Genomic DNA, 25,177 nt, shown 5'->3' on the forward strand with positions numbered 1-25,177 from the left:
CCTGCACGGAGCCATCCCTGACCCTGTTGAGCTGTAACACAAACTGCCACTTTCAATACTGCAGATAGTTTAGAATTGAGTTAATGCACCTTCCACTTCTAAAGCCTAAGCAGGACTGGTCCTTTCTGCTCTGACAGGCTGCTCTATAACAAATTGCATGGCCACTGTGATACAGAGCACATGGAACTCTGGCTACTGAGATTCTGATGACAAAGAATGTTTTAGACCATTTTAATACCACTACAGAAAATGCTGCTCATCTCAAAAAGGAAAACCAATCCTATCCCACAGAGCAGATAGCCCATTCTAAACATTTCTTCTGATTGTCTACGTAAGGCAAAGCCAACAAGCTTGTAGGGCAGTATTTTGGGACTACAGAGAGATAATAAAGACTGCAAGATGAATATATTTTCTGGTCAGTGTTTCAGCCATTCCTGCAGTTCATTTGAATTCTGCTGGAAACCCATTAAATAGAAGTGTGAAATATACAGTCTGGTTTATTTAAGAAAAAAAAAAAAAAAAGACAAAATGTTGTGTTTGATTTGCATTTTTTTAAACAGCTCCTTCTTATGTGAAAAAACAAAGTTAATTTGTCTGACCTGGCAGTTCCTTCTTTTTTTGAATTACTTTGCTTGCTTGAGCTTATTTTACATATGTCCCTCCTAACCTCAGAGTGGAAAAAAACCCCAGAAGTGTTTTGATGAAGTGTGTCCAGACTGTGCCATGACAGAGGCACCATTCATACCCAGAGCATCCTCATGTGGTTATCTCTCTGATGTAGGCTCTCTTCTACCTCTGTGCTTCACATGGCTGCTCTGAACAGAAGTGGCAGGTGGGAAAATGAACACATACTATGTCAAAGAGCATCTGGTCTGGGAGCAAGTAGACCATGCTCTTTTTACCACCAGCAAGAAATGATTATTCACAGCATGATTCTTCTGAGGTTAATAAGGATGGCAGTAGAAAGCCAGACTCTAATTTGAGTTTTTTTGATTGATTCTTAATGATATCTCACACACTGGTCAGTGGCATCCAATAAATGGCAGGCACTTCTGACCTTCCTTCCCTTTCTTGTTAAGTAATTTCAGCCATATAACAGCAATAGGACCAGCCAGGCAGTGAATTTCCTGGGTGGTAATTGCATTTCTTCGGTGGCTCAGATCCTCACCCTGCAGCATCCAGGCTGACAGCACACAAGCCACGTAGCTGACTCCACTCTGCAGTCTTTTGGCACCTGGGTGTTGCACTTTCAGAGTAGGAAGGGCAAAATATTATGCTGGTTTAATGACTCTGGGTTTAAGCACAGAAGTGAGAAGTAGATAAGTCTGATTTGACGTATTGGCCTGCTGCCAAATTAGCATCGTGCATTTTTGCTTTAATGTGCTTTACACAAAACTGAAATACCAGAGTGTCATTCTTTATTATGTAGGCCTGAAGCATATGTTAGCAAATTTGCTGCCATTTCCCTCATGGTTTCTTTTTTTCCTCTCATATTTTTGGATACGCGTTGCATGGCTGGATTTTTTCAGTAATGTTTATTTACAAAAACTAATTAGACTTGTTGCTATCAATAGCCTCTAACAGAGCTCTTCAGAACAAACTGCACGACAAAATTGACATCGTGTCCTTGTTAAATCAACTCCTGCTGAGTGGGCACGATTTACATATTGATTACTTCACTTCCTTGATTGCCCTTTTTGCAGTGACATAGTGGGTGGGGAGTGGTGGGGAGCAGAAGAGTGGGAGAGGGGAACATTGTGCTCTATGTTTTACCAACATTGCCAAGGTTTGCCCTTGAGCAGCGTGTGCCAGACCCGCTGTGCAGCAGGACCAAGGGCTCCTCAGCAGCTCAGAACTCTCCTTTCTCCCCCAGCTTGTCCGCTACAGCTCGGAAGGTGTCCTGCAGCTGGGGCCACTGGGCTCCACCGCCTTCCTGCCCGACTCCAAATGCCTGGTGGACGATGGCAAGGGCAGGACACCCACCCTCAAGAAGTGTGAAGATGTCCTGAGGCCAGCACAGAGGTTCTGGGATTTCACACAGGTGTGGAAGAGCTGAGGAAGCCTTGAAGAGATGAATTAAAGAGGGATGATGCCAAGGAGGTCTTTGGAACTCCCCCCAGTACCCCCAGTACTTTTTAGAAATGGTCAGATATGTTTTCCATAGATCAGGTGCTACCCAGGAATATTTTTTCATCATTACTAGAAATTTTGGGGTATGATTTCAAGGAATTTTTGTTTATTCTGTTTTGGAATAGTCTCAATTTCTGTCTTGATTGTCAAGAACATGCTTGTATTTGTTTATTGTCCAGGAGTTTTTTTGCATTTAGAACTTTTCTAGAATTTTTCTAGCACCTTTATAGGCATTTTTTAAGATCTAGAATCTTCAAAACAGTTTTAAGAGTTTCAAAAGCATGATTGCAGTCTCTAGGATTTCCTATTTCTTTAGCTCTGTAGGGAATCACTAGTACTTTTTAGAGATTTTCTAATGATTTGGGGGGATTTTCCCAGCAATTCCTAAATGTACAATTATCAAGGAATTGTTGTGGTACTTTTTATGTATTAGCTAGCTTTTCCTAGGAATTTCTAGCACTTTCTGGGCCATGATATATACAGAAATGCATTTTACAATGTTTTTTAAGGAATTACAGATGTAGCACTGGTTTTTTTCTAGTCCATTCCTTCCTCTAATTCTTTTTTTTTCCCCCTTCTTTTTTTCCCCAGAATGGTCCAATCATCAGCAGAGACACAGGCCGTTGTCTAGAAGTGGAAATGTCAAAGGATGCAAATTTTGGGCTCAGATTAGTCGTACAAAGGTGCTCGGGGCAGAAATGGATGATTAGAAACTGGATCAAGCATGGTCGGCACTGACTGTGGGGCTGAGCTGCCTGTCCTGCTGCTGTCCATTGCTCAGTGTGCCATATCTCCTGAGGCATTTGTCTCAAAGCAAATTAGTTTGAACAGGTCTTGGCTCTCAAGGGTCCTCCATCGTTGGGCATTCCAAGGAAAGAAAGAAGAAAAAGGAAAGCAGACACACAAACGCTCTGTTTGACTTTTCCTTGCTCCAGCAGATGATGTGGGAAGCTAAACAAGAGTTTTCTGTTGATTTGGAAATCTTGTGAAGACCAGAACACAACAGGAAAGTGGATTCCTTAAGCTCTCCTAGGGGAATCGACAGATCTTTCCATGCTGAGTTGAAAAGAGACATCCCAATACTGCCTCATAAAGAGAGTTCTCTGCTGGGTAGCTTTTTAGCTTTAAGTTTTGGACTGGTGCACAACTCCTACGGTGAATAATTATGTGCCTTTTTTATTGTACTTCGTATAAAAGAGGACTGGAAAAATCCCACCTTTTCAGCATGTCTGGTTCGTTGTACTAAACAAGAAGATCTGTAAATAACACTGGAAATATATTATAATACATGATACATTTCAAGGTTGATTGTTTAGGAGTCTCTGTTTCTAGAAAGGGACTGTTCTGCAAATGTTTACAGGTGGTTCTCAACCTTTGAGCTGCTGGAGGGCAGCATTTTAGAGACCTCTTCTAGTTAGACACAGATAAATGTTGAATAGGTAAAATAGCCACATGCTCCGTTATATTGCCACATTTTACATTTGTTGGCTGTAGAGACATCACAGTTTAGCACTTGGATATTTGGCTCTTCTGAGGCAGTAGATGTCCTGGTGGATGGATGGATTTCAGGAGGCCTCAGCTGGCCCCAAAGCCCGGAGTGTGTGTCCTGTCCTGCAGGTCACTGTTGTGTGGTTCCAGAGACTGCCTGGAACAGGAATACTCCAAATCCTCCTTATTCTGGAAATAAGTTGACTGGCTTAGGTGCCATCTGTGGAGCTTAAAAACTTGGATCTTCCATTTTGTTTTCCATCCTGTGAAAATGTCAAATGTGAGCAAATATGCTGTGTGAGCACTGTCTAGACAAATTTCCTGAATAAACCAACAAAGTCTTTTCAGCATTTGAAAAACAAACACAAGCCTGGTGATAAGAAGGCAGATTAGAGCAAGAGGTAGGGAGCATATATAAATACTGTTACTCTGAAATACAAATATTTTACTGTAGCTGACCCATCAGCAGCATCTTTGTAAACCTGAATTTAATAATGTATCCAGTGGTTCATGCAGGGTCAGTGCACATGGACAGAGCAGTGACAAGGTCTCATCCTAAAGGCTGCCAAAATTGATGAGCACTGTCGTCAACAGGTTTTGGGTGTGGGTCCGTGGCACACAGCTTTTCTGTACTGATGATTTCAGTCATACTGAAGGAGAGACAGAGATGGTATCTGTTAATTTCACAACTTAATATTTTATAGTTAAAAAAAAAAAATTGTTTTGTTTTACTGAGCCAGGAAAATAGCTAATTGCAGTCACTGTGGTACCATGAATCTTGGTGATCTGTTCCTTGAATAACTTTTGCCATTCCTATTTCAAGGCATGCTGAACAAAATTTAATGGAAACAAAGTTAATTTTTCAAGGGCGTGATATGTAATAAAATTTTTACTTTTAACATGCAAAATCCATCAGGTCTTGTCAAATCTTGGTTAGCCTCTAGAAAGCATATCCCTATGTTTTGGTCCAATTTTATTCTTGAAATAGAGTGTGCAAGATGCAATACAAAGCCAATTCTCCTGGAGTTTACTTGTGGCTAATTGCTGATCTTTATTCATGTCTCGTGGACCAGGATACACATGAACATATGCAAAAGAATAATTCTGGGTGAGTTTTAGATACAAAAATACTTAAAATTCTGTGTTTGTGGTAAGTTGCACACAACCTTTTGAACAGTGTAATAAGACCTGCAGGGAGAGTGGCATCTTTAATAAATCAAGCAATACTGTATAAAATCACAGACAATCTCAGTATTCAAGCCTTCCTGCAGGTCCAAAACAGGTAGGAAACTTCAGGCTAAATATAGATTGGGAACAGCTGCCCTGCATTTAACCTCCTTATGATAAGCTGAGTTTGTAAGTGAGTTTTCATCTTCTCTCCAAATACAATTTCCACCTTTTAAAGTGTATGAAAGCTTTGTTCTCCTTTTGTTTGCTCTGATGGAGTTTTACTCCTTGAGGGAGGTGAGAAAGCAAAAGATGGTTTCACCAGGTGAGATTTTGGGGGAGTAACAGGTCATTCACACCCATTTTTAGTCTTTCCAGTGAGTAAGTGCTAACTGTTTTATATGAACATGGCAGGAAGTAGAAATTAATTATATATATCAGTGTGGCCTATTAGAGTATGAAGCTACAGGACTGAACAGAAGCAAACATGCCATGTGCTTTCTTTTTTTCTTTTATTTTCTCTTGTCTTGAATTAAGAATCCACACTTGATCCTTGGTTAGCAGTAGGGCAGCAAGCCTTTCAAGCCCTGGGTAAATGAAAAAGGAAAGCTGAATATTTAGAGGAATTTAGAGTTTCAATCTACTCTCCTGAAAGGAGTCTTGCATGGGCAGTTTAGGAGCTTTGAAGCTGAGAGGACCAGATAAATCTGTGTTTACTGGCAGAGATTTCAGGGAGATTTCAAACCTTCATCTGACACCACCATGATCAGAGAGAATTGGGTGTCTTGGAATTTTGCCCCTCAGGGCATTTGACTGTGGCCACCCTGTCTGAGAGTGGTCAGTCCTGGCAGGTTTGAGTGCCAAGGCCACCAGCTGCAGGAGGCTTGCAAGAACCAGACTTAGGGTACAAGAAGGAAAACAGGTTTTTGTGGTAGATAAATGGCTTTGAGATTTACATAATAACATAAAAGAAATCAAATAACTCTTAAAAGGTGGAGTTGGTATTTTATGTGATTGTCCTTTTTTTAAGACTTGCTGGAACAATTTCTTATATTTGCAAAACACATCTGTTGGATTAATTTTACTTTATTCTTTATCTGTATGAACCACTGCTTTGGCTGTGGTGCTAACATGGTGACTCTGCATGTGAGAGGGTCTTAAATATTCTCTCGTCAAAGGAATAATAATAAAAAAAGCCTTGAGTATTATCTGTTTTAACCAAAGTCTATGGTTCTTTTGTCAGTATTTCACCCCTTAGTATAATCTGAAATCCTGCTTAATGGTGTTCAAATTTTCAGCCTTGCTTCCCACAGTGCAGCATTCTAGATCTCATGAAAGGTATTCAGTGTAGTCTAATATGCCTTGTGGAGAAAAATCAGATCAAAGACTTTCTATGCTATTTTGTTTGATTTAGGGGATTATGGAGCTAAATACTAGGTCATAGGACAAAAGAACAGAAGGTAAGAAAGACCAGCACACCAGTAAGAAAGTCTAGCACACTGTTGTGAAAGCCAAGCCTGGAAAAATATTCTTTTTTAAGCATTTTTCTTTTTTTAGAGTCCCCAAAAATGAGTTTGAGTCCTAAGGTAATAAAAGCCCTTTCTTTTTTGAGAGCTACAAACCATTTTCCAAGCTGAATTTTATTTTGGTTTGGTTGAATCTATTTGTTCCTCAGCCAGGACTGTCCTCTAGCATTACTGGCTTGCTGGTTCCTGAGGCTTTCTAAGTTCCAGTGGGAAGGCAACAAGAGAAATTTGATGTTTTGGAAGGACCCACTGGATTCCCCTGCAATCATGTAACTTCTCTGTTGTGCTCACCCACCAGAACTCTTCAGGGCTGTTCCATATGCAAAAAAACCAAACTCAGGTGGCACAGAAGTGTTTTAAGACCAAAATATGGAAACAAACAACAGCTTTTCATACATATTTTAAAAGTGTTGAAGTATTTCTCTCTGCTGAATGAATAATTTGGGGCTCAATGTGGCTGAAGATGGAGCCTTCATGGTCCTTCATTTACAGTCCTTTTCATTGGCCTGTCCCTTTTAAAAAACTGTGATCTAGTAGATGAAAACCTCACTTGCCATGTGACAAGGGGTGTAATCTATCTGACACAGGATAGCTGCAATTTTAAGCACTGAAGTCATAGCTAGTCAGATTTAATGAAATAGCACCAGTCCTAATCTGTTCTTTAGATCAATCACACAGTGTGTAATTTCTTCAGTATCCACTATTCATTTGAAATGGTTCATTAGCAGGCACACAAAAGTGCATTATGGCCAGTTTCGGGATCCAGGGAGTTGGGTTATATGGAGAACTACAACAGAAGTTGTAATTCAGAGGGAGTTTAGCATATTATCATTCAGTTAGGGCACAAATACCTTTGTTTTTTCATCAGAGGCTTTGGGAGGAAGAACAACTCCCAGAATTCACCTGATTGAAGGTGCTTCTAACAATGGTGTTCTATTTTTGCCTGCTGCTAATTTGACTGCCTGCTTCTTAGTGCTGATCAAAGTCAATGGTAGAGGTCATACCACAGATAAAAGATGGTCTTGCCAATTAGATCTAGCTAACAGGCTGGACAGAAACCAAGGAAGGATCAGGTCTTTACATGTCTCTAGATCTAGATGGCACCACAGGAAACTTAATACCCAAAAATTCTCTTTGGAAAGAATCCCAAACTACAGTGACCTCTTTAGTGCATTATAACGGATTTCAGAATGGCTTCATAAAATACAGTGACTTAGATTACAAAAGCATTAATGACATGTAACTAAAAGGTATTGAGTTCAGGGATTGTCCTGAATAAAAACAATGGGTTTTGGCCAAGAATGCTTACAAATACCCAGTGAAACAATATATGGGAACCTGCTTTTGAAAAACAATTTCTGAATCAAGAGTGTCTTCAAAGATATGTAGAAGCATTGATTACTTTTCATAGTATTAGTGTTTCCTATTGCCCATCAACAAGTGTTGTGTAGTTTTCAAACTCTTTGTAATGTTTAATTTTAAAAAATGCAGGAACTAGAATGCAAGTTGTGACTGCAAATATTTTTTCATTATGTGGCACATCATCAAAGCAATTTGTATTCACACTGAAAAAGTTAATAAATTACTATGCATTTTAATGCTGACATGAGCTGCATGTTTTATCATTGTGCATTTGGACATATGTATTAAAATTCCAAGATTCACACAAAGGAAAACTAGAAGAGCAAAGCATATGGGCATTTTAAAATTTAAATTGCACATATTGTGTTCTGAAAGGCAGTCACTGCACACTCGTAAGAGACTTGGACCTGGGGTGCCCAACCAAAACTGGATTGATAACAGTGCAGACTGTCACTTACATATCCCAGCATCTCACCACTGCAAACAGTCAATAATTGCTGTTTAGAACAGTGAAATGGGATGCAGGGTAAAAGTAGAATGATCCTTTCACCATATATTTCCCCTTTTTTCTCCGGGTAAGGCCTTCCCAAGCCAGAGGCTCTACACACCAACCCAACCACAGTAATGACACTGGGCCTGTATGTATCCAATCCACTCAGAGCTCTGGGTATCACAACATCCTTCTGTAATAAATAGCACAGTTACTGTGAGTCAGTACCACAGCCTCTCATTCCATAGGATGCCCTGTAGTTCTCTTATGGTGAAAAGCTGTGAATTACTGCTGCCAACTCTTTTTTAACACCCTTTTTAGTCTGACCTCTGTCATCCTGTTTTAAAATATATTTCTGAACTGACTGTCATGCTTTTTTTTGTGTCACCAGCAAACAACTTTGTAACTGCACAAGCAGATGGTCTGTGTCATCTCTTGTGCTGGGTGATAGCAGGGTGAGAACCCATCGGGTTCCTGAGCTGCTCAGCGGGATAAAACATACATTGCTGGCTTTAACATTGATTTTGGATCTCAGCCAGGCTGTTTTTCCAATGTGCATGACAAAGTTTGCAATTTGTGATCAAGGAGAACAGAGCTTCTGAGAAAGGATCCAAGTCCCTCTTTTACTCTTCCCTGCCCTGCTGCTCCTGCTGTCAGGAGGCTGTGGAGCACCCAGGATTACAGGTGAGTGACCAGGATGGGACATGCGCCCTTGTTCCTGACTCTCTTACATCCCTCTGGTTCAGCTGAATCACCTGGGTGACACCTGAATGGAATGCCCAAGCTTTTTCCTTCCCAATTTCTGCAAGGACAGTGACTGCCTAAGTGGAGGAGCAGCCTCCTTGGTTGATTCTTTGGTTTTCCCAGAGGAGGTGGGGTTGGTTGTGGCCTTCAGGTTGCTGACAATACCACCAGCCTCAGAAGGAATGGCCTGATACAGCCTTGGCAAATTTAGCTCCATCCCCAGGATCAGTCTTTGTGTTCTTTCCCATTTCTTTGTAACTCCATGCTGAGGACTCTGTGTAAAAACACTGCTCTGTTTCAAGCCAAGGTATTCTGTAGACCCAACTTCCTATTGTAATCAAGCCAGCATTTCTTGGAAGGAGAAACATCACCTTTGAAGGTACCATATGCTTGCTGGAATGAATGTTTTGTGAATAATATCCTGCAAGATTAGGTTTGTATAAATATTTTGTCAGCAGTTCTGCATCTGACCACATTTTTACTGCAGAAGTTATCCTAAGCATGAGTTTTTTCACTGTGAAGAATGTATTCTGTGGATGTAGCATTCCTTTGTTCAATAAATCTACATTAATTGACTGTGAATCATGAATATGTGTCTGTAACTGAGCACTGACTGGCAGTGATCATGATTTTTCAGCCTATAATGGCTTGGTCATGTTTTTGTTTTGTTTTGGCTGTCTATTGTTCCTGTAACATAGCACCTTTATTAGTCAGCCTTGCCTTGCATTCTGATTCATTATCTGGAATTTAAAGCAAGAAAATAAGGACTGGGGTACCTTTCTACCTGTTGAGGTGAAAGCAAACAAACAAATGAAACCCCCTTTCTTTATTCTAGAATTTATGAAACATTTCTAACTTGTGGATTAATCCAAGAGTTCATTTCAGTGTTTAAAACTAACTGTAATCCTAAGAAGCAGCAAACAAAACCCATGAAAATTTAGTGCAAGGTTTTGCTGGACTTTCTTACCATTAGCCCACTTTTACTGCTTAACCAAATCCTACCATTTTCCTTTTAGGATTTGTCTTTTTCTATCACTTTCAGGTGTGTTACTGATGTAGAGGAGATGCACTGGGGAAAAAAAGAGCCTTCTAACTAACAAAATTCCGTCACTTACAGAACTTATGGATAAAGCTGGGACCAGCAAAGTGATGTGACATTCATTGGACCATGTGTGCAACATTATTTATTTTTAAAAAGCCAAGCAGGGCTTCCTAACAGCCTCTGTCTTGCTGACAGTGGAGGCTGCAAGATGACTCTTTGGGTGGGCCCAGCTGGCAGAAAAAATTCTTGAGGAACTCAGAGTTCCAGTAATGGGATGTGAAGGGAAGGACAAGGCACATCAGGATTCCCTTGAGCTGGAAAAGTGGGAGTTAAAGACTGAGCTGCACTGTCCAACCTGGAAAGCATGAACTAACACACAGCAATTCACCTGGTGATAATGCCCTGGCATCTTTACATGAATAACTGAGTTTTAATAAAGGGATTTTAATCAGGATTCAGGAAAGATTTTTCTGCTTTTGCAGTTTATTGCAGTGAAATATGCCTAATCTGTTGACAGAGCTCCAAAACACACAGGTCAGTGCTGTGGTGTGTAGCAGTGAAACCTTTGCCAAAACCTATTGAAATTCTCTGTGTACTTCAAGCATTGGCATTCTGAGGAGAAGCTGGTGCCACCTATCATCAAAAAGGAGGAAATTAAACACCAAAGTGATGTGTTTAAACTGGAGAAACTGCTATTTTCATTGCAAAGTTGATTGTTTTGTATTAAAAAGGCAATTAGCAAGATGTTGGGTCTACTCAGGATGACTCTGGGTGAGGGGCTGACCTGGCCACACTCACCCTGCAGAGGAGGTCAAAGCTAGGCAGATCCTGGATGTTCTGGTCTTGCTGACCAAATGGAGAGTTATGAGATTACAATCCACATCAAGGGTGCAAATGCAAGTCCAGCAGATCAGTTGAGGTCCAACTCACCACAATTGAGTAGTTAGATATTTTTGTGAATCTAAACCTAAATAACTTCTGCTCCACTTTTTCTCTTTTTAGATGGTACAAGTCATTTTGAGTCATTCTTGAGAGCAGAGTGTGGCTTCATTAAAGTAGCACAGGTATTTTGAAAATGTTTTTCCTTTTTCTTTGGAAAGGTACATTTGGAATGATAACCCTGTTGGAGTTTTTGTTTAAAATACTCAGAATACATCCTAGCATGTCCAAGCCGTGGTTTTTCCTCACAGTCTCAAGCTATCATAATAGTGAGACCCAGGATACTGCATTGTGCCTTCTTTTGCTGAAAAGAAAGGAATTTCAAAGCTTCAGAGGGCTCCTGAGGAGCAGTGAGGGATTTGTGTCGTGTTCAGCCTTATTGGAAAAAAGTCACGACACTTTTCATCTCTAAGGGGCCTGCTTCATGTTTTGATCCTGGAGCCAAATAATCTTTCTTAAGTCTGAATCAGAGATCGTTTTTGCCAGCAATCAGGCCAGGGTGACACAAGGCTTTTCTCCCTCTTTATAACTCTATGTAACTATTAAGCCTATACAAGACCTTACAATTCTAGTGGTTTTTGAAGTAAATTTTAAAGTCCTTTGCCTGAGCACAAGTCAAAGTGGACCTTTAGGCTGTCTTTCTTTCTTTTCCTTTGAAATGCATTGATAAATGCATGGGTGATAAATTTAGTCTGAGGCAAATGCACACAGCATCGTGTCTCACAGAACTGTTCTTTGATACATCCTCTGAAGATTGAGCTTAAGTAGAAAAATGCTGGCTGCTTAGAAAAAGAGGCTCCTAATCAGTTAATTTGTGCCAGGCCTGAGGACTCCATGAAAACCTGTGGATTTGATGTGCCATATACACATATCATCTATATATTAATACTCTAAAATAAATAACACTCTAAAAACTACTTCTCCTCCTCCTCTTGTTAATGTGCTGATGGATTCTGATTCAAGATAAGGTTCTGACTTACCTGGTGTGTAAATATCAGTGTGACATATACCACAGAGCTCTCATGGCACACAGAGGCCAAACAGTAGAAGAGCATCAGCAGCATCATAATAGTGGAAAAGGAGATGACAAGTAAAAGCTACTTTAAATATGTTTTTACAGTCTACATCTCCACCATCCCTCCCTCCCTCCCTTCATTCCCCAAGGTGAGTCTCTTGCTGCCAGAACTAAGTTCTGTTCTAGTGATGTTTTGTTGTACCTTATCACATAAAACAAATGTTTTTCCAAAAGCTTTCTTACATGAAGGCAATGAAGTAAATCTAATCTCTAACATTCAAATCAGGCTTACAGAAGGGCAAAGAGGGCTCACTTTGGCTTGGATGACATTTATGGCCAGAAAGCAGCTCGTGGATAGGAAAAGGCAGCATGCTGTTCTCTGTAGGGTGTACAATGTGAAACAATTTTATCAGAATCTCTAGATAGAAATCTTAATAAGCTGGAGTTAAACAACTGGGTGGTTTTATCTTGGAGGCAAAAAAACCCCAAAAACTAAACCCCACTACACTTGAAATTTGCCATATGCACAGTAACTTGCAGTTAATAATTAAATTCTCACAACATCCTTCCACAGTGCCAGGCAGAGCATATTGGCTTAGGTTGGCCTGGTTGTCGAGCGTGAACTGAAATGATTTCTAACAGCAATCAAATAGATTTTGAAATATGCTCATAAAAATGCTAGCTCAGGGGCTCAAAGCAATAATGATTCATGTATTAGCAAATGAACCTGTCCTCTGCAAACTAGCCCCTGAAATGTAATAAGGGGTCAGTCCAAGGAAAGGGGGAAAAGTGTGTTTATGAAGGTGTTGAGAGGTAATATTTTGGGATGGGAGTTTGGGGTGACATCTCTTCAACATCTATGGATTGAGGTGTTGGACTGGCCTCCAGAAGCCAGTCTTTGTCAAGGGTACCTTTATCAAATCTATATCCGCAGATGGATTTAGGCAATGTGTTTGCCAGAATCCCTCTGTCCCTTGGTGGTACCCAAAGGAAGGTTTTTGGTGCCCATATGAGCAAGACTGGGACACAGAGCAGGTGAGAACAGCTGTCCTGCATCTCCTGTGCTGTGAAGATGCTCAGGAATGGCCTGTGTGTGAGACCTGGGAGATCTCAGATAAATAACACAACTACCTTCCACTACCACTTCTGGACATGTCCAAACACACTCTGAAGAAATTGTGAATTTAAAAAAATTAGTAATAATCTCCCCTGGAGCCTAATGGCATGACCATGGCTGCATACTGCCTAATCTTCCTTATTTTGAGCATGAAACAGGGGTCAGATTCTCTCTCCCCTTGAATGCTCCTCACCTGGCACTCAGAAGGGCTCACAGGGCTGGAATTTTGACTTGGTGAGCCACAGAAAATTGGGGACCCAAGCAGCCCCTGGGCTGGGCTCTGCCATCATTTATTCCTGCACTCTCATGCACAGCCCCATCAGTAAGGAAATGGGAACAAAAGAGGAGCAGCAGTGTGGAGAAAAAAATCAGTAAGAACTCAGGTATTTTATGGGAGCAGAACATCCTTAAAAAAATATCTGCACAAAACCCCACTCATGCACCTGAGATGCTAGTTCATTTTAACCCACTGGTTTTAATTTGCTGCCTGAGGCCACACAGCTAAGTGGCATTTAGTGGCTCAGGGATGAAGGGGACAGCAGAGCAGCCTGCAGACTCCAGAGAGCTGCGACCTTTCCCAGCGCCATGGAGAAAAGCTGCCGATCTCACACAGAGTGAACAAATCCAGGCGCCAAGGGCAGAAACCAGCACTGCCACCATCTGGAAAAGTGTCACCTCATTAACCCCAGGCACAGCTGCCGTCCCGCTGCCCCGGGGTGGGGGCACAGGTGGGCACACAGAGCTGTGCCCCAAGGTTTGGGGCCATGGCTGGAAGCCCACAGCACAGGCCCTCAGGGACCAGGCCTCAAGCAAGCAGATGCCGAGGCCTAATCCTGCTACAGAGGGGCTGTGTCCTGCCTGAGAGAAGCCTTTAGCTGGGACACAGCCACTGTTCCTGTGTGTCCCTGTGTGTGTCCCTGTGTCCCAAGGTTTGGGGCCATGGCTGGAACCCCACAGCACAAGACCTCAGGGACCAGGCCTCAAGCAAATGACTGCTGAGGCCTTTTCCGCCTGTGGAGGGGCCTTGTCGTGCCTGGAGCAGCCCTTAGCTGGGACACAGCCACTGTCCCTTTGTCCCTGTGTGATCCTGGAACAGATCCCACAGAGACACTTTTGGAGGAGGGCCAGGAAAGCAGGAGCTCCCAGCCACCTCAGAGGGGTGGGATAAAGGTCTTTTCCTGAGGGGCTGGAGGAGCAATCCCATGTGCACCCCCAAAAGAGTCAGCATTCATGAGTGTCAGCTGTGGCAGCTCCCTGTGGTGTCCATGAGGAGGCTCAGGGGTGCTCTGAGCTGCTTGCTGGGAAAACTGGAGGATCCTTGTTGTAACAGTGGGTCCCTGGCTGGGTAATAATTAGCATTGACTCCATGATTTATGGAAGGCTGATCAATCTATTTATAATTATTCTATTCTTATTAAGAAACCCATTGCTTTTATAGACAGTTATGATACAACTGGACCTAATTGATCCTCCAATCCAAACACCATCACCATGGGCTAATTAAGAAACCATCCTATGGTAAACAAATCTCCATAACACATTCCACATGTTCACAACAGCAGGTGCAGCAAGTGAAGATAAGAATTGTTTCTCATTCATTTCTCTGATCTTCTCACAGCCTTCCCCAGGATGATGCCTGGGAAAGTTGTGTGCTGCTCTCTGTAGCCAGAAATCTGGTGCCACAGATCCTGCCCTTCCTGTCCATCCCTGGAGGCAGAGCTGGCCCCACAGAGCCAGACAATGGCCTCTGCTCAGTCCAGGACTCTTGGGAAGCTGAGCCCTGCAGTGCAGGAGGCACAAAATGTGGGCACAGACTGGGTTCATTGTAACAGCTCTGTGTATTCTCTGTGGGGTGTGGGCTCATTGTAACAGCTCTGTGTATTCTCTGTGGGGTGTGGGCTAGAGCAGTCTAAATACACTACATGCCCTGAATTCACTTTTCTAGCACTCAGATAAATTTGTTTTCCTTTCTGAAGCCTGTGCAGGTCTCTGTTGCCAAAGCTATTTTAAGGACTCAGGTGTAATATCCCTTTGGCTCCCCTGCAGTCAGATCTGTGTTCTTACAGGCTCTTTGGATGCCATGCAACCTTTAGACAAAGAAATCTTCATAAAATAAAATAAAATTGTTCCTAAAATTCTTCCCTCTCCCCATGAGGGAAGAATTCTTCCCCAGTCTTCCCTCCCCAAACATTCATGAAGGTTTCAAACTTTGAGACAGCAGCCTGATACTGACAGAGCCTGGAATTTTCTATATGAGGTGCTACTGGGAGATCCAAGGCAGAGATTTAATCAGGACTAGGGGCAGCTACCAGAGCAGGCTGTCATGCCTAGGAAACCTCAAATTATGTGCTAATTATCCACCTACACTGGCAGGGAATAAATAAATAATGACTTCAGCTTACTGCGCTAAAGATAATTCCAGTTGTAGCAAGATTGCAGGCTGGGGTTTTCTGTGATGTGCTGGAGGTGCAGTAAGGAGCAAAAAGCTTTGCTGAGGAGTGACTGGGTGGGTTTTGAGTCCCGTGGGCTCTGGAGCAGCAGAATCAGAGCTCAGGGTGGTCAGTTTGGAGGGGTGACTGCTGGTCATTGCCTGCCTCCTGAAAGGGCTGTGTAATGATGTGTGGATGGGTATCTGCCTTTTCCCACTACACTTTTTTGCTCTGTAGTGTTTCTTTTAATCACAGGAACGGATTTTAATCAGAGAAACAGGGTTTGTCCTCGCCTTGACCTTGCAAACAAAAGAAAATGCTGAAAAGAAGATCGTTTTTGAGTCAAGGTGTAAAATGTATTTTTCAAACCTGAAAATTTCTAAAGCTGTGATCAAACTCCATTAGGCTCATGCATGCAAGTGAAAAATAATGCCAGTCTTTCTTTTAAGCATTTGAAATGAAGGTTTGCTTGCTTGCTCCTTTAAAAACTAGAAAATTTAACAGTTTTTCCATTCTAGGAGTTCAGTGTTTGCTCAAGTGCAAAGGCTGCTGGCAATATGGGAAAGTATGAGAACTGTGAAATTAATTAAATTGACACTTAAAGAAAATACCTTTATTGTTGCAATCCTCAAAACAGCAGTATAAAGCAAACTTATGACATTTTGCCAAATGTTATTTTTCATGAGTTAAGAAAAGCTGGAGATTTTGCTAAACTCTGAACCCCGGGGGTCTGGTTTGATACACATTCTGAGGGTGAGAGCAACTGTTTGCTGAACTGCAGGCAGCCTGGATTTCTCTCTCCTTTCCTGTAGCTGTCAAATAATGAACTGCTCCTGGATGGCATTTTTCTTAACAACTTATCATTAAGGCTTAAGTTCAAATTATGTGAGCACTTCTTTATTTGATTTTTTTTAAGTACAGTGCATGCTATGAAACCCATACAAATAAATTCCTGTTTTTTAAGACTCCCTGTCATTAAATAAATATGAAGGATAATTATTTCTTATTGTTCCTGTTTAGGTGTTTTCATCTCCTTTCCCAGATCTTCCTTCCCCCTGTTTTATATTTGCAATAATTAGCTGAAGCTGGTGAATTTTGTTAGCACCAGGAATAACTCCACCTGGATTTGAGGAGGAAGGCAAGCAAGGAAAGCATAAGTAGGAGGTAAGGAGATTAATGTAGGTAAGAAAGACTGACTATTCCCAGCTTGCAAGTCAAGCTTTAGGTAGGGTTTTTTTGTTTGTTCAGGTTTGGTTTTCTCTTCTTTAACCCAAGCCATTGAGCATTGATATCTTTTTCTACATGAGCCTTTTTACTGGTGGAATTCAGAAGCCTGTACGTGGCTCTGCTTCAGGGTAATTGATATCTGCTGGGCAAAACAGAAACCAGTGCAAGAGTTCAGACTGCAAATCAGGGCAGGAGAAACAGATGAGTCTTAACAATGGCCTTGACTGCAGGGGTGAGTTTTTTCTATGCTTCACATATTTGGAGATCTGGATTTGTTCTATAAAGTGATGAGAAAAATGGCCCACATGGGAAACCATTATTGATTGCTTCCTCTGCCCTTCAGTGATAAATATTGCATGACTATCTGCTCATCCTTTGCATTAAAGGAACAATCCAATATCTATTTGTGTTTTCCACACTGTGCTAGCATGACAAGCTCTTTCCTAGTCTTCATATAAAGCAAAACCCAAAGAGGTTTCTTCTGAATGCTGGATGACAAATAGGAGAGTAATGCCTTCCACAGGAAATCTCAGGTTGCTGTTATATACACTGTTGGGACATTTTTTTCAAAATTGATAGTGGAGAATATTTCAGAGCCATTTATATGGGGGATAACTTTATACCTTGAATGTGTACTTACCATTAGGATTCCCAGGTCAGCTTTTGAAAGACACTTGAAAATGTTTATTTTATTTGCTTGCAAAATCCTTACCTGCAGGCAGACTCTCTTAGAGCTTTTCAGAAATATATTGACAGAACAAAAGCAAAACTTGTCCTTTCCAAACCCCAGTACTCAGCTGCAAATAGTGGTTTTCTTTCCTTTAGAAAAAGATAAAGGATCTTGATGATCTCAACGAGTAAAATCAATACAATAAAATATAGGGTTTTTCTTTTCCTTCCGGATGTTCAACCTTAAACCAAATAGTGCTTTCGTCTCCTCTGTAATTTTACAAATTGTTGTGAAAAATCCAGATTTTTTTTTATCTAAACAATATGACATAAAATTTCTCAATTATTTCCACACCTTGAAGCATTAACAGCTGAAAAGAAATAGGGCCCTGACAGGTTTCTCTTGAAATCCCCATCTCACAGTTCCACTGCTTACTTCATTGTGTTTGAACTCTGCTTGTAAATTTTCACTCACGGGCTCCTTTGGGCAAGGGACCTGCTTGACCTCTGGGTGGCCCAGCTCTGATACCCAGCTGTGACCCCACTTATTTTCCTTTTATTCTTTCCATCTCCTGAGTTGCTCTGCATGCTATTATGCTGTTCTGGATAGGCTCTTAATACCATCCCTATTGATTTCCAGGAGATAAATGTCAGGCATGGTCTGTATGTCACTGGGATCTAGCACTGGCCAGCCCAAGTGAACAACAGAGGTGAGAAGCAGTGACAGCTCCACACCACATCTGGCACCTGCTCTTTCCCCAGGACAGACAAAATTATCAAACCCTACATGAATAACTTCAAGAGAATTTAAATAGGTGTTGGTTGATGGAAAGCTGCTGAGGAGCTCGTGGGTAGGGGGTAGAGTGCTTTGCTGTGGTCTGAGGGCACTGGTCCAGCTGATAAGAGATTATTTATTTTTTCCAAATCAGCCCAAAATGTAGCTGATGCATCAATCTTTATGCAGCTCATTGTAGCTGAATGTTATCAACATAGAAATACTGGGAGTGTCTTTCCCCACTGGTGCAAATTGGCTGCTTGGAGGGGCTGATTTAGTGCAGCAGTGACTGCAGTCCCTCCATGAGGAGGAGCAGCTGGTAGAGGCCAAGCATAAATTGAGGTGGAATAGCTGCTCTGTGCTGCAGAAACTGCATGCTGGTTCTAGAAATTTCAATCCACTCATCACTTTGTTTATGTCATTAGACAGGCTCAAGTTACCAGGTTCTGTGGAAAACTTCTTGACCTTTCCCTATTATTTTTCCGGGTATATGTCAATAGCAAAGTGGGGAAAATGCATATAATTTGTGAATTTCAAGACTTTAGAATGTAGAAGCTAAAAAAAATCCTCATAAAATGCTGTGTCTTGCACTTTTGGAGGCTGGGGGGAAGCTTGTGCCATATATTCATTATACATATGTTCTTTCATTTGGTTATTATAATACAAATATCCAGGGATAACTGCAAGGGAAAATCTTTCAGCCGTGTTAAATCCCAAAGTGTTGTTTGATAAGGGCAAGGCTTCAGCATTACCAGATGAATTTTTAACAGCAAAATATCATTTTGGGAAATGTTAGTTGAAAGAGAGGATGGTAATATTAAACTTGGGTTAGTTTGTATCTTTTTATCCTGTCAAGAATAAGGGAGAAAATTCTGCTTCCTTATTATTATGCCATATAAAATATACATAATTTAGAAGGTTAAAATTATATTTTATTTCACTTAACATAAATAGATCTTTTCTTCTGAAACTGTTTTGCACAATATAGACTTACTGAGAGAACCTCTGTTTTGTTTTTTTGGTTGTTGCAGCTCTGATCTATTCTTGGTTTTCTTTTGCAATTGTTCTAAGAAAAAGTAACACAGATTCTATTAAAGAACTGATTGCTTACCTTGGTTATTATCACCCAGCAAGTTTCCTCAAAACTGAATGTTCTGGAGTAAACAAGGGTTAGGTAGCATGAATTAAGACTAAATTTAAGCCAGCAAAAATTTACCAGCTGGATACTGTGTGACAGGGAGGGGGGATGGAAAGGAAAGAAGAGTAGGAAAGTAAAAATTGAGAACTGAGTTATGCTTCATGTATACCTATCAAGTTTGTTGAAGGGCAGAGCTAAAATCATGAAAGGAGAACTGCAGGGTTTTTCTACTCTAAAAAATTGTATTATTATTTAAATTATAAAATATTTAAACAAAAAGGAAGTGCTTATGTTCAGACAGTGCATCACTTTGTCAGTGGTTCCCTAGATGATTATTCCAGGATACATTTTTAAACCTAAGCTTTAATCCTGAGAGAAAATGAGAGAAATGTGAAGGGCCAAAAAAAGAGGAAAACTTGGGGAAGGAAGTGAGGATTCCACATTCATGAGAGCAGAAGACTGGACCTTGCCTTCCCCTTTGGCAACTTGTGCTCCAGGCTCCCTATTCATTGGTTGGTTTGCTTTACCACTTCCCCTCCCTAAAGCACTGGCAGTCCCTGGACAGTTTTAAGCCAGCTTTGAGGAAAGACTAAGACCAGGACATTCATATGAATATTTTTCTGAGTAATCAAACTTTGTACTGTGGCGAGCTGTTCCCAATTCTCCAAACCCACCCATCATTTTTGTCACATGCTACACAAACAGAGTTTGTTCTTTCCCAGTGCCTCAGCAGCAGCTCACAGGACTATAAGCACACAAATTTCTGTAGCACTACATGCAAAAGCAATCCCTGGCTGTTGCATTTGTAGTTCTAAACTGGAAAAAAGCATTTACAGTTAATAATCATATTTTATTGTGGGACTAGCATTTACAAAGACAGGCTGTTTCTTCAGTATTGCTGTTTCTGAGCCACCTAATGAGAATGTGTTGCCATGGCAACCAATGCCATAAGTTTTTGGGTTTTTTTTTTTTTTTACATAATTAAACTTTCTAAGTCAATTTTCTCTTACTTGCCAGGTTAGGAAATGGAATGCTGCTTATTGTTTTCTGCTGGAGCACTGAAGTGACTCGGAGGGCCAGCAGGGTTGGAGCTACCTGAGGAGATTTCAACTATGCAAGGCCTTTGTTAGTAAATTATTCTTTTTCTGATATGTGGCAGGTGTGGGAGGGCTTGATGAAAATTTGTGAATAATCTATTCCAGCTGGATTGGTAGGGTGTTGCTAAATGGAGCCAGGAGGTTAAATACCAAGACTTTGCTTTGTGACCTGGTGAATGTACAGGAGACAAGGATGCTCAGATGCCATTGAGACAAATGTGTGTGAGCATGATATGAAAAACAACATCTTTGCCAGGCTGATAGTAGAATGAGACAGACATCCCTGATTCAAGCTCTGTTTGGTGCTGTCAGATTTATTTACCAGCCCTCATATGCTGTACAACATGGAGTTTATTTCCAAGGCACAGAATGCCCTAAGAACATAATGGAGGGAGGGGACCAAGCCTGCTCAATTCCTGCAAAACAGGGATCTGTTAAGTGCCCAGTTCCCTTTGCTGTAGCTTGATGCACAAACACTGCTGGCTCTTCAGGGCATTCTCTGCTCAGAGCCAGCTTTGGGAATACCCAGAACATATGGGCCAACCACAGAGCAGGATGGAAGAGTGAGGCCCATTTCATGCCTTCTTTGATTCTGCTTGAATTTCCTGAAGTCACTGTATGCCTTTCCAAATGCCTGTCAAACTTCATCTTAAAAACTACAGCTGTCAGCTATAAAATCCTACAAAGTTTATTTTAGCTACACTCTGCTTGTGCCCTTTAGCTCAAAAGAGAATGAGTCTCCAGCAGAAAACAGAGGAAAGAGCCCCTTAAGTGTTTTAATTTTTAACTGTGAAAAGGCTCTGCTTAAGCATCACAGACAGAAGCAACAACCCAGAAAGCTGCAGACACTTTAAAGCATTTGGTTTTATTGATCATACTGTTTGCTGTTCCACTGAAATGATATGAAATAAAGTATAAAGAGATCTTTGTAGAATATTTGATATCTTGACTTCTGTAGGACAACAGAAGATCCAAGCAAATAATGGGGATTTTTGTGTTTGGTGGCTTAAACTGGAAACAAATTTTCTTTCAGCTTTGCCTGAATGCCACACTTTAGCTTTTCATACCAAACTAAAATTTGACACAAGTAGTCTTGGTTTAGAAGGAATTTTGTTATTGATGTGATTTCTTAACATAACACTGAATTTAGCTATTAAGAATTTTAAAACCTGCTTATTTTCCCTTAGAGCACAATTTTTTCCTGCTACCTAAAGAACATCTCTAATTTATCCAAATATGTCTGAAGGCTTATTTGTATGTCCCCAACCTATGCCAGTTGTTTCCTGCTCCCCTCTTCAAGTGCACTGATACATGACAAGGCTCTTTGCAGTATTTATTGTCTTTGGACTGGCCTCTGCCCTGAGGGGCTCTCTGGGTGTCTCACTTGAAACCACTACAAATCTGTGACAGCATAATTAGGGCAATCTGCTGGATGCAGGTGCTTTTTTAATTTACTCTGGTGAATATGGAACATTTTCACAATGTCATTCCTCCTAACAAATCAGAGCTCACAGATTGTTTTCACAGCACAAGTTTGCTGGCTCTTGGAGCAGGTGAGTGATGGAGCAGGAGAGCATCTTTGACACCATGTTTTATTTTCTTCCTTCTCTCTAAAGCCTGGTTAGCTGATATGAAAGCAAGAAGGCATTTGTCATGTAGGGTTTTGTTTCCCAAAGTGCAGAAGCTTACCTCTAAAGCTCAGTCTTTGGGGATGGGGGAAAAGATCTGCAACAGGTTACTCATGTTTGCACATGGGAGAAGGAGTCTGGCACCATCAAAACTTCCTGGTATGTCCCTGAGCTTTTGAAATGTGGAAAGAAATAAGAAGAAAGCAATAATGAGAGGAGTCACAGATATGACACAAATAAGAAAGGGTGAAATATAATGTAATTTGACAGCAATGAGGAAAATACTAAGAAATCTATCACATCTGTGCTCCTGGTGTTAAGAAGGCAGTGAGAGCTGTTAGAAAGGCACAGAGCCTGAACTCACAGTACTTTTATGCAAAGGCTACAGTAATGAATTCCAATCTTGCCTGGGAGCAATTCTTAAGATAAGTACAAAGGTGAGTCTGGAGTATTGATTTTTTTAAAAAGAGGATAGATTGGAGTGAGTTGTAAAAAGTTAGTGCTGCCTGGAACAGTTCACATTAAATCAGTGCACAAGTAAAGAGGTGCAGGCTCAAAGGGGAGTGTATCAGGATTGAATTTTGGATCTTGGAATCACTGCACAGTAGGGTCATTCCTTCTTCCATTCTGTTCTCTTTCCCCTGCCTCCTTTGTTGCAGTAACCCCTGTGGATAGATCTCCAATTAATAAAACTTACCTTTATGTATGCATTATCATAATACAAAGGCTCAAGGGGAGCACAATCCCTTCATGCCTGAGCAAATTTAAAACTCATGATTCTCCTGGGATGCTTGCTGGGAAATAGAGAAAGGGAATAAAGGGCATTCTAACATTTCTGCTGAATGATTGCTACTCCTTGCAAAGTGCTATGAAGCTTGTTAGATTCTGAACATTTATGGGAACCTTATTGCTATTAGATCCTTTGAAATTACTGTAATTAAAAAATTCTGGTCTTTTTTACATGGAAGATCTGCGCTGTGTGTTAAATCATTTTCTTGGAAGAGCCTGGGAGAAATTAGAAATGTGATTGGTACAATAAGAGCAAATGACCAGAAATATTTAATGGAAAATACTGTGAATGCCAGGTTTGAATGCACATATACATTGGCCCATATTTTATCCTTGGGACACAACTGTATGCTTATGATTACTGTTATTAAAATTTCTATGTTTTTTATTTTTTTTGGTCTGTGGTGTGACTAGAGGAGTCAGGCCCATCATAGCTTGTGTTGTACAGAGCATTTATAGAAAGGCAGATGCCCCAAAAAACTGTTACAATCTATCAGGGCTGTAATGACAGACTCAGTTAAAGAGAAGGGGTGAGGGAGAAGTCAATAGCCCAGTAATGCAATTATGGCAGAGTTATAATTAGTGATCAAAACACTCCAGCTTTGCAGGCCATTGCCAAGTGGTCTCCAGCATGCCAAAGAACACAACTGCAGTCCAATAACTTTGGTGGTCTTGGAGGATTTGTGTGAGTGCTCACACAACACATGCACATTCAATGCAAATTGCTGCCCATTAAGGAAATCTAATAATACTTTGCAGAATCGTGACTTTCATTAACAATCACCTTGGAGTGCCAAAGGGACAAATGAGAGGATGAATACATTAAATAAAGAGATTTTTACAATTTGGCCTCTCTGAAAAATATACCAACTTCCAGCTTGGCTTTCTCCAAGAGTGAACACAGCCAAGGAATGTTTGGGGCCCAGGAGGAGCCCAAAGGAGCAGGAATTGCCTGTTCATGAAGCTGGGTGTCTAACTGCAAGAAAATCCACTTTTGCCAGAAGAGGAACCTGGAACTCACTACATACCCATTTGACTAAGCCAGGTTCCCAACAGATAGCAGAGTTTTCACTTTGGTCTAAAACCTTGCACACGAGCAAGGCATTTGTTCTTTCTTCGTAATCCCATGGGTGAGAAGCCAGCCACAGATTTATGGTCCAATTTTTATTTTCTTCTGTGTTCCATCCAGTTTTCTAGGGATTTATTTATAAAAGTCCCAAGTGAGAGTGTGGGGATATTTCTTCTTGGTTTATAACCTGAAGTTCATGAAAGATTTTTGTCCCAATGGTTTTGAAAAATGACAAGTTCTTGCTTCCCAAACCATTCCTAGGAAGGCAAGGTCATTCCTTGGTGAATTCCTGGACGTATTTACTTTTAGCAATACCAGATAAATTCCCACGGGGATGAGTTTAATTAAACTGCTTGCTATGTCATGTAGTTAGCAGCTAGTAGATAAATAAAATGAATTCAGACTTATTTGTTATTTGTTCTCAGTCTTTAATCACCCAATAGTAATTCTATAATTGAATTAAAGTACTTAACCATTCTAATGCAAATTGTCTGGCTTACAGTTCTTCAATGAGTAAATTATTGCAAATCAGGCACCCATGATATCAACATTATTATTCACTTATAGTTAATTTATCTTTATAATAATGAGCTAATTTTTATTTGTTCCGGAATTTGATGTCTTTTTATTTGTGAAAATTGAAAATTTGGATAGCTTCATAAAACAAAACTCACGGTTTGTTTTCTCTTCTTTTTTAATATTATTTAATGTTTTATCAGACTAGAAAGAGAATCCAGGAATGATATGGATCACAGCAGCAGGCCAGCTTCCACTGCAATTCTGATGAAGTGCAAACAAATGAAGTCTAAACAACAAGAACACTGCTAAATATGTGAGAATGAATCTAAGAATATTTATGAGAGCATACACACTGTTAAGAACTTCTTTTCACGGTTAAAAAGTACTTGTCTACAAAGAGGAATTATCCTCACTAAAATAGCATTTTAATTAGAAAATTTTTTTATTTAACAGAATATTTCAGTAAAATTATGTGTTACTTTGAAAATATGTTTCTTTTGCTTTTAAAATACTAACCAGGAGGAATTTATTAGAGAAAGTGTACACAGATAATTCTGTAACTGCAACAGACAAGTCAACAACTGCAAGTTGCAAATTCTGTGCCACGACTAGAAATGGTCAGCAAGGCAGAAGGTAACTTCAGACAGGCAGCTTCTTCTCTAGTTAGAGCAGGGTAATTGGACAAGCTACAGTCCTAGGGATTTTGGTCTGAAAAGGTGAAAAGGCCCCTTCTCCTAACTGAAATCTGATTAACCTCAATTAGCATTTGGCAACCTTTAGCAATACAAAAGGGTGGTGATTGAGCTGCTCTGTTTTA

At 40.6% G+C, this 25,177-nt stretch overlaps 1 protein-coding gene across 1 annotated transcript in view; it reads left to right on the forward strand.

Annotated features, from left to right (window-relative positions):
• The window catches only part of GALNT9 (polypeptide N-acetylgalactosaminyltransferase 9), a 129,267-nt gene extending 121,675 nt beyond the window's left edge, over positions 1–7,592 (forward strand). The window contains exons 10-11 of the mRNA XM_018916327.3: positions 1,874–2,041; positions 2,722–7,592. Of these exons, the coding sequence (XP_018771872.2) occupies positions 1,874–2,041; positions 2,722–2,868 (315 nt within the window). The 3' untranslated portion in view covers positions 2,869–7,592. The remainder of the gene's footprint in view (positions 1–1,873; positions 2,042–2,721) is intronic.
• Positions 7,593–25,177: the final 17,585 nt, after the last annotated feature.

Source organism: Serinus canaria, chromosome 15, assembly GCF_022539315.1.
Source record: "Serinus canaria isolate serCan28SL12 chromosome 15, serCan2020, whole genome shotgun sequence".
Lineage (NCBI taxonomy): Eukaryota > Metazoa > Chordata > Aves > Passeriformes > Fringillidae > Serinus > Serinus canaria.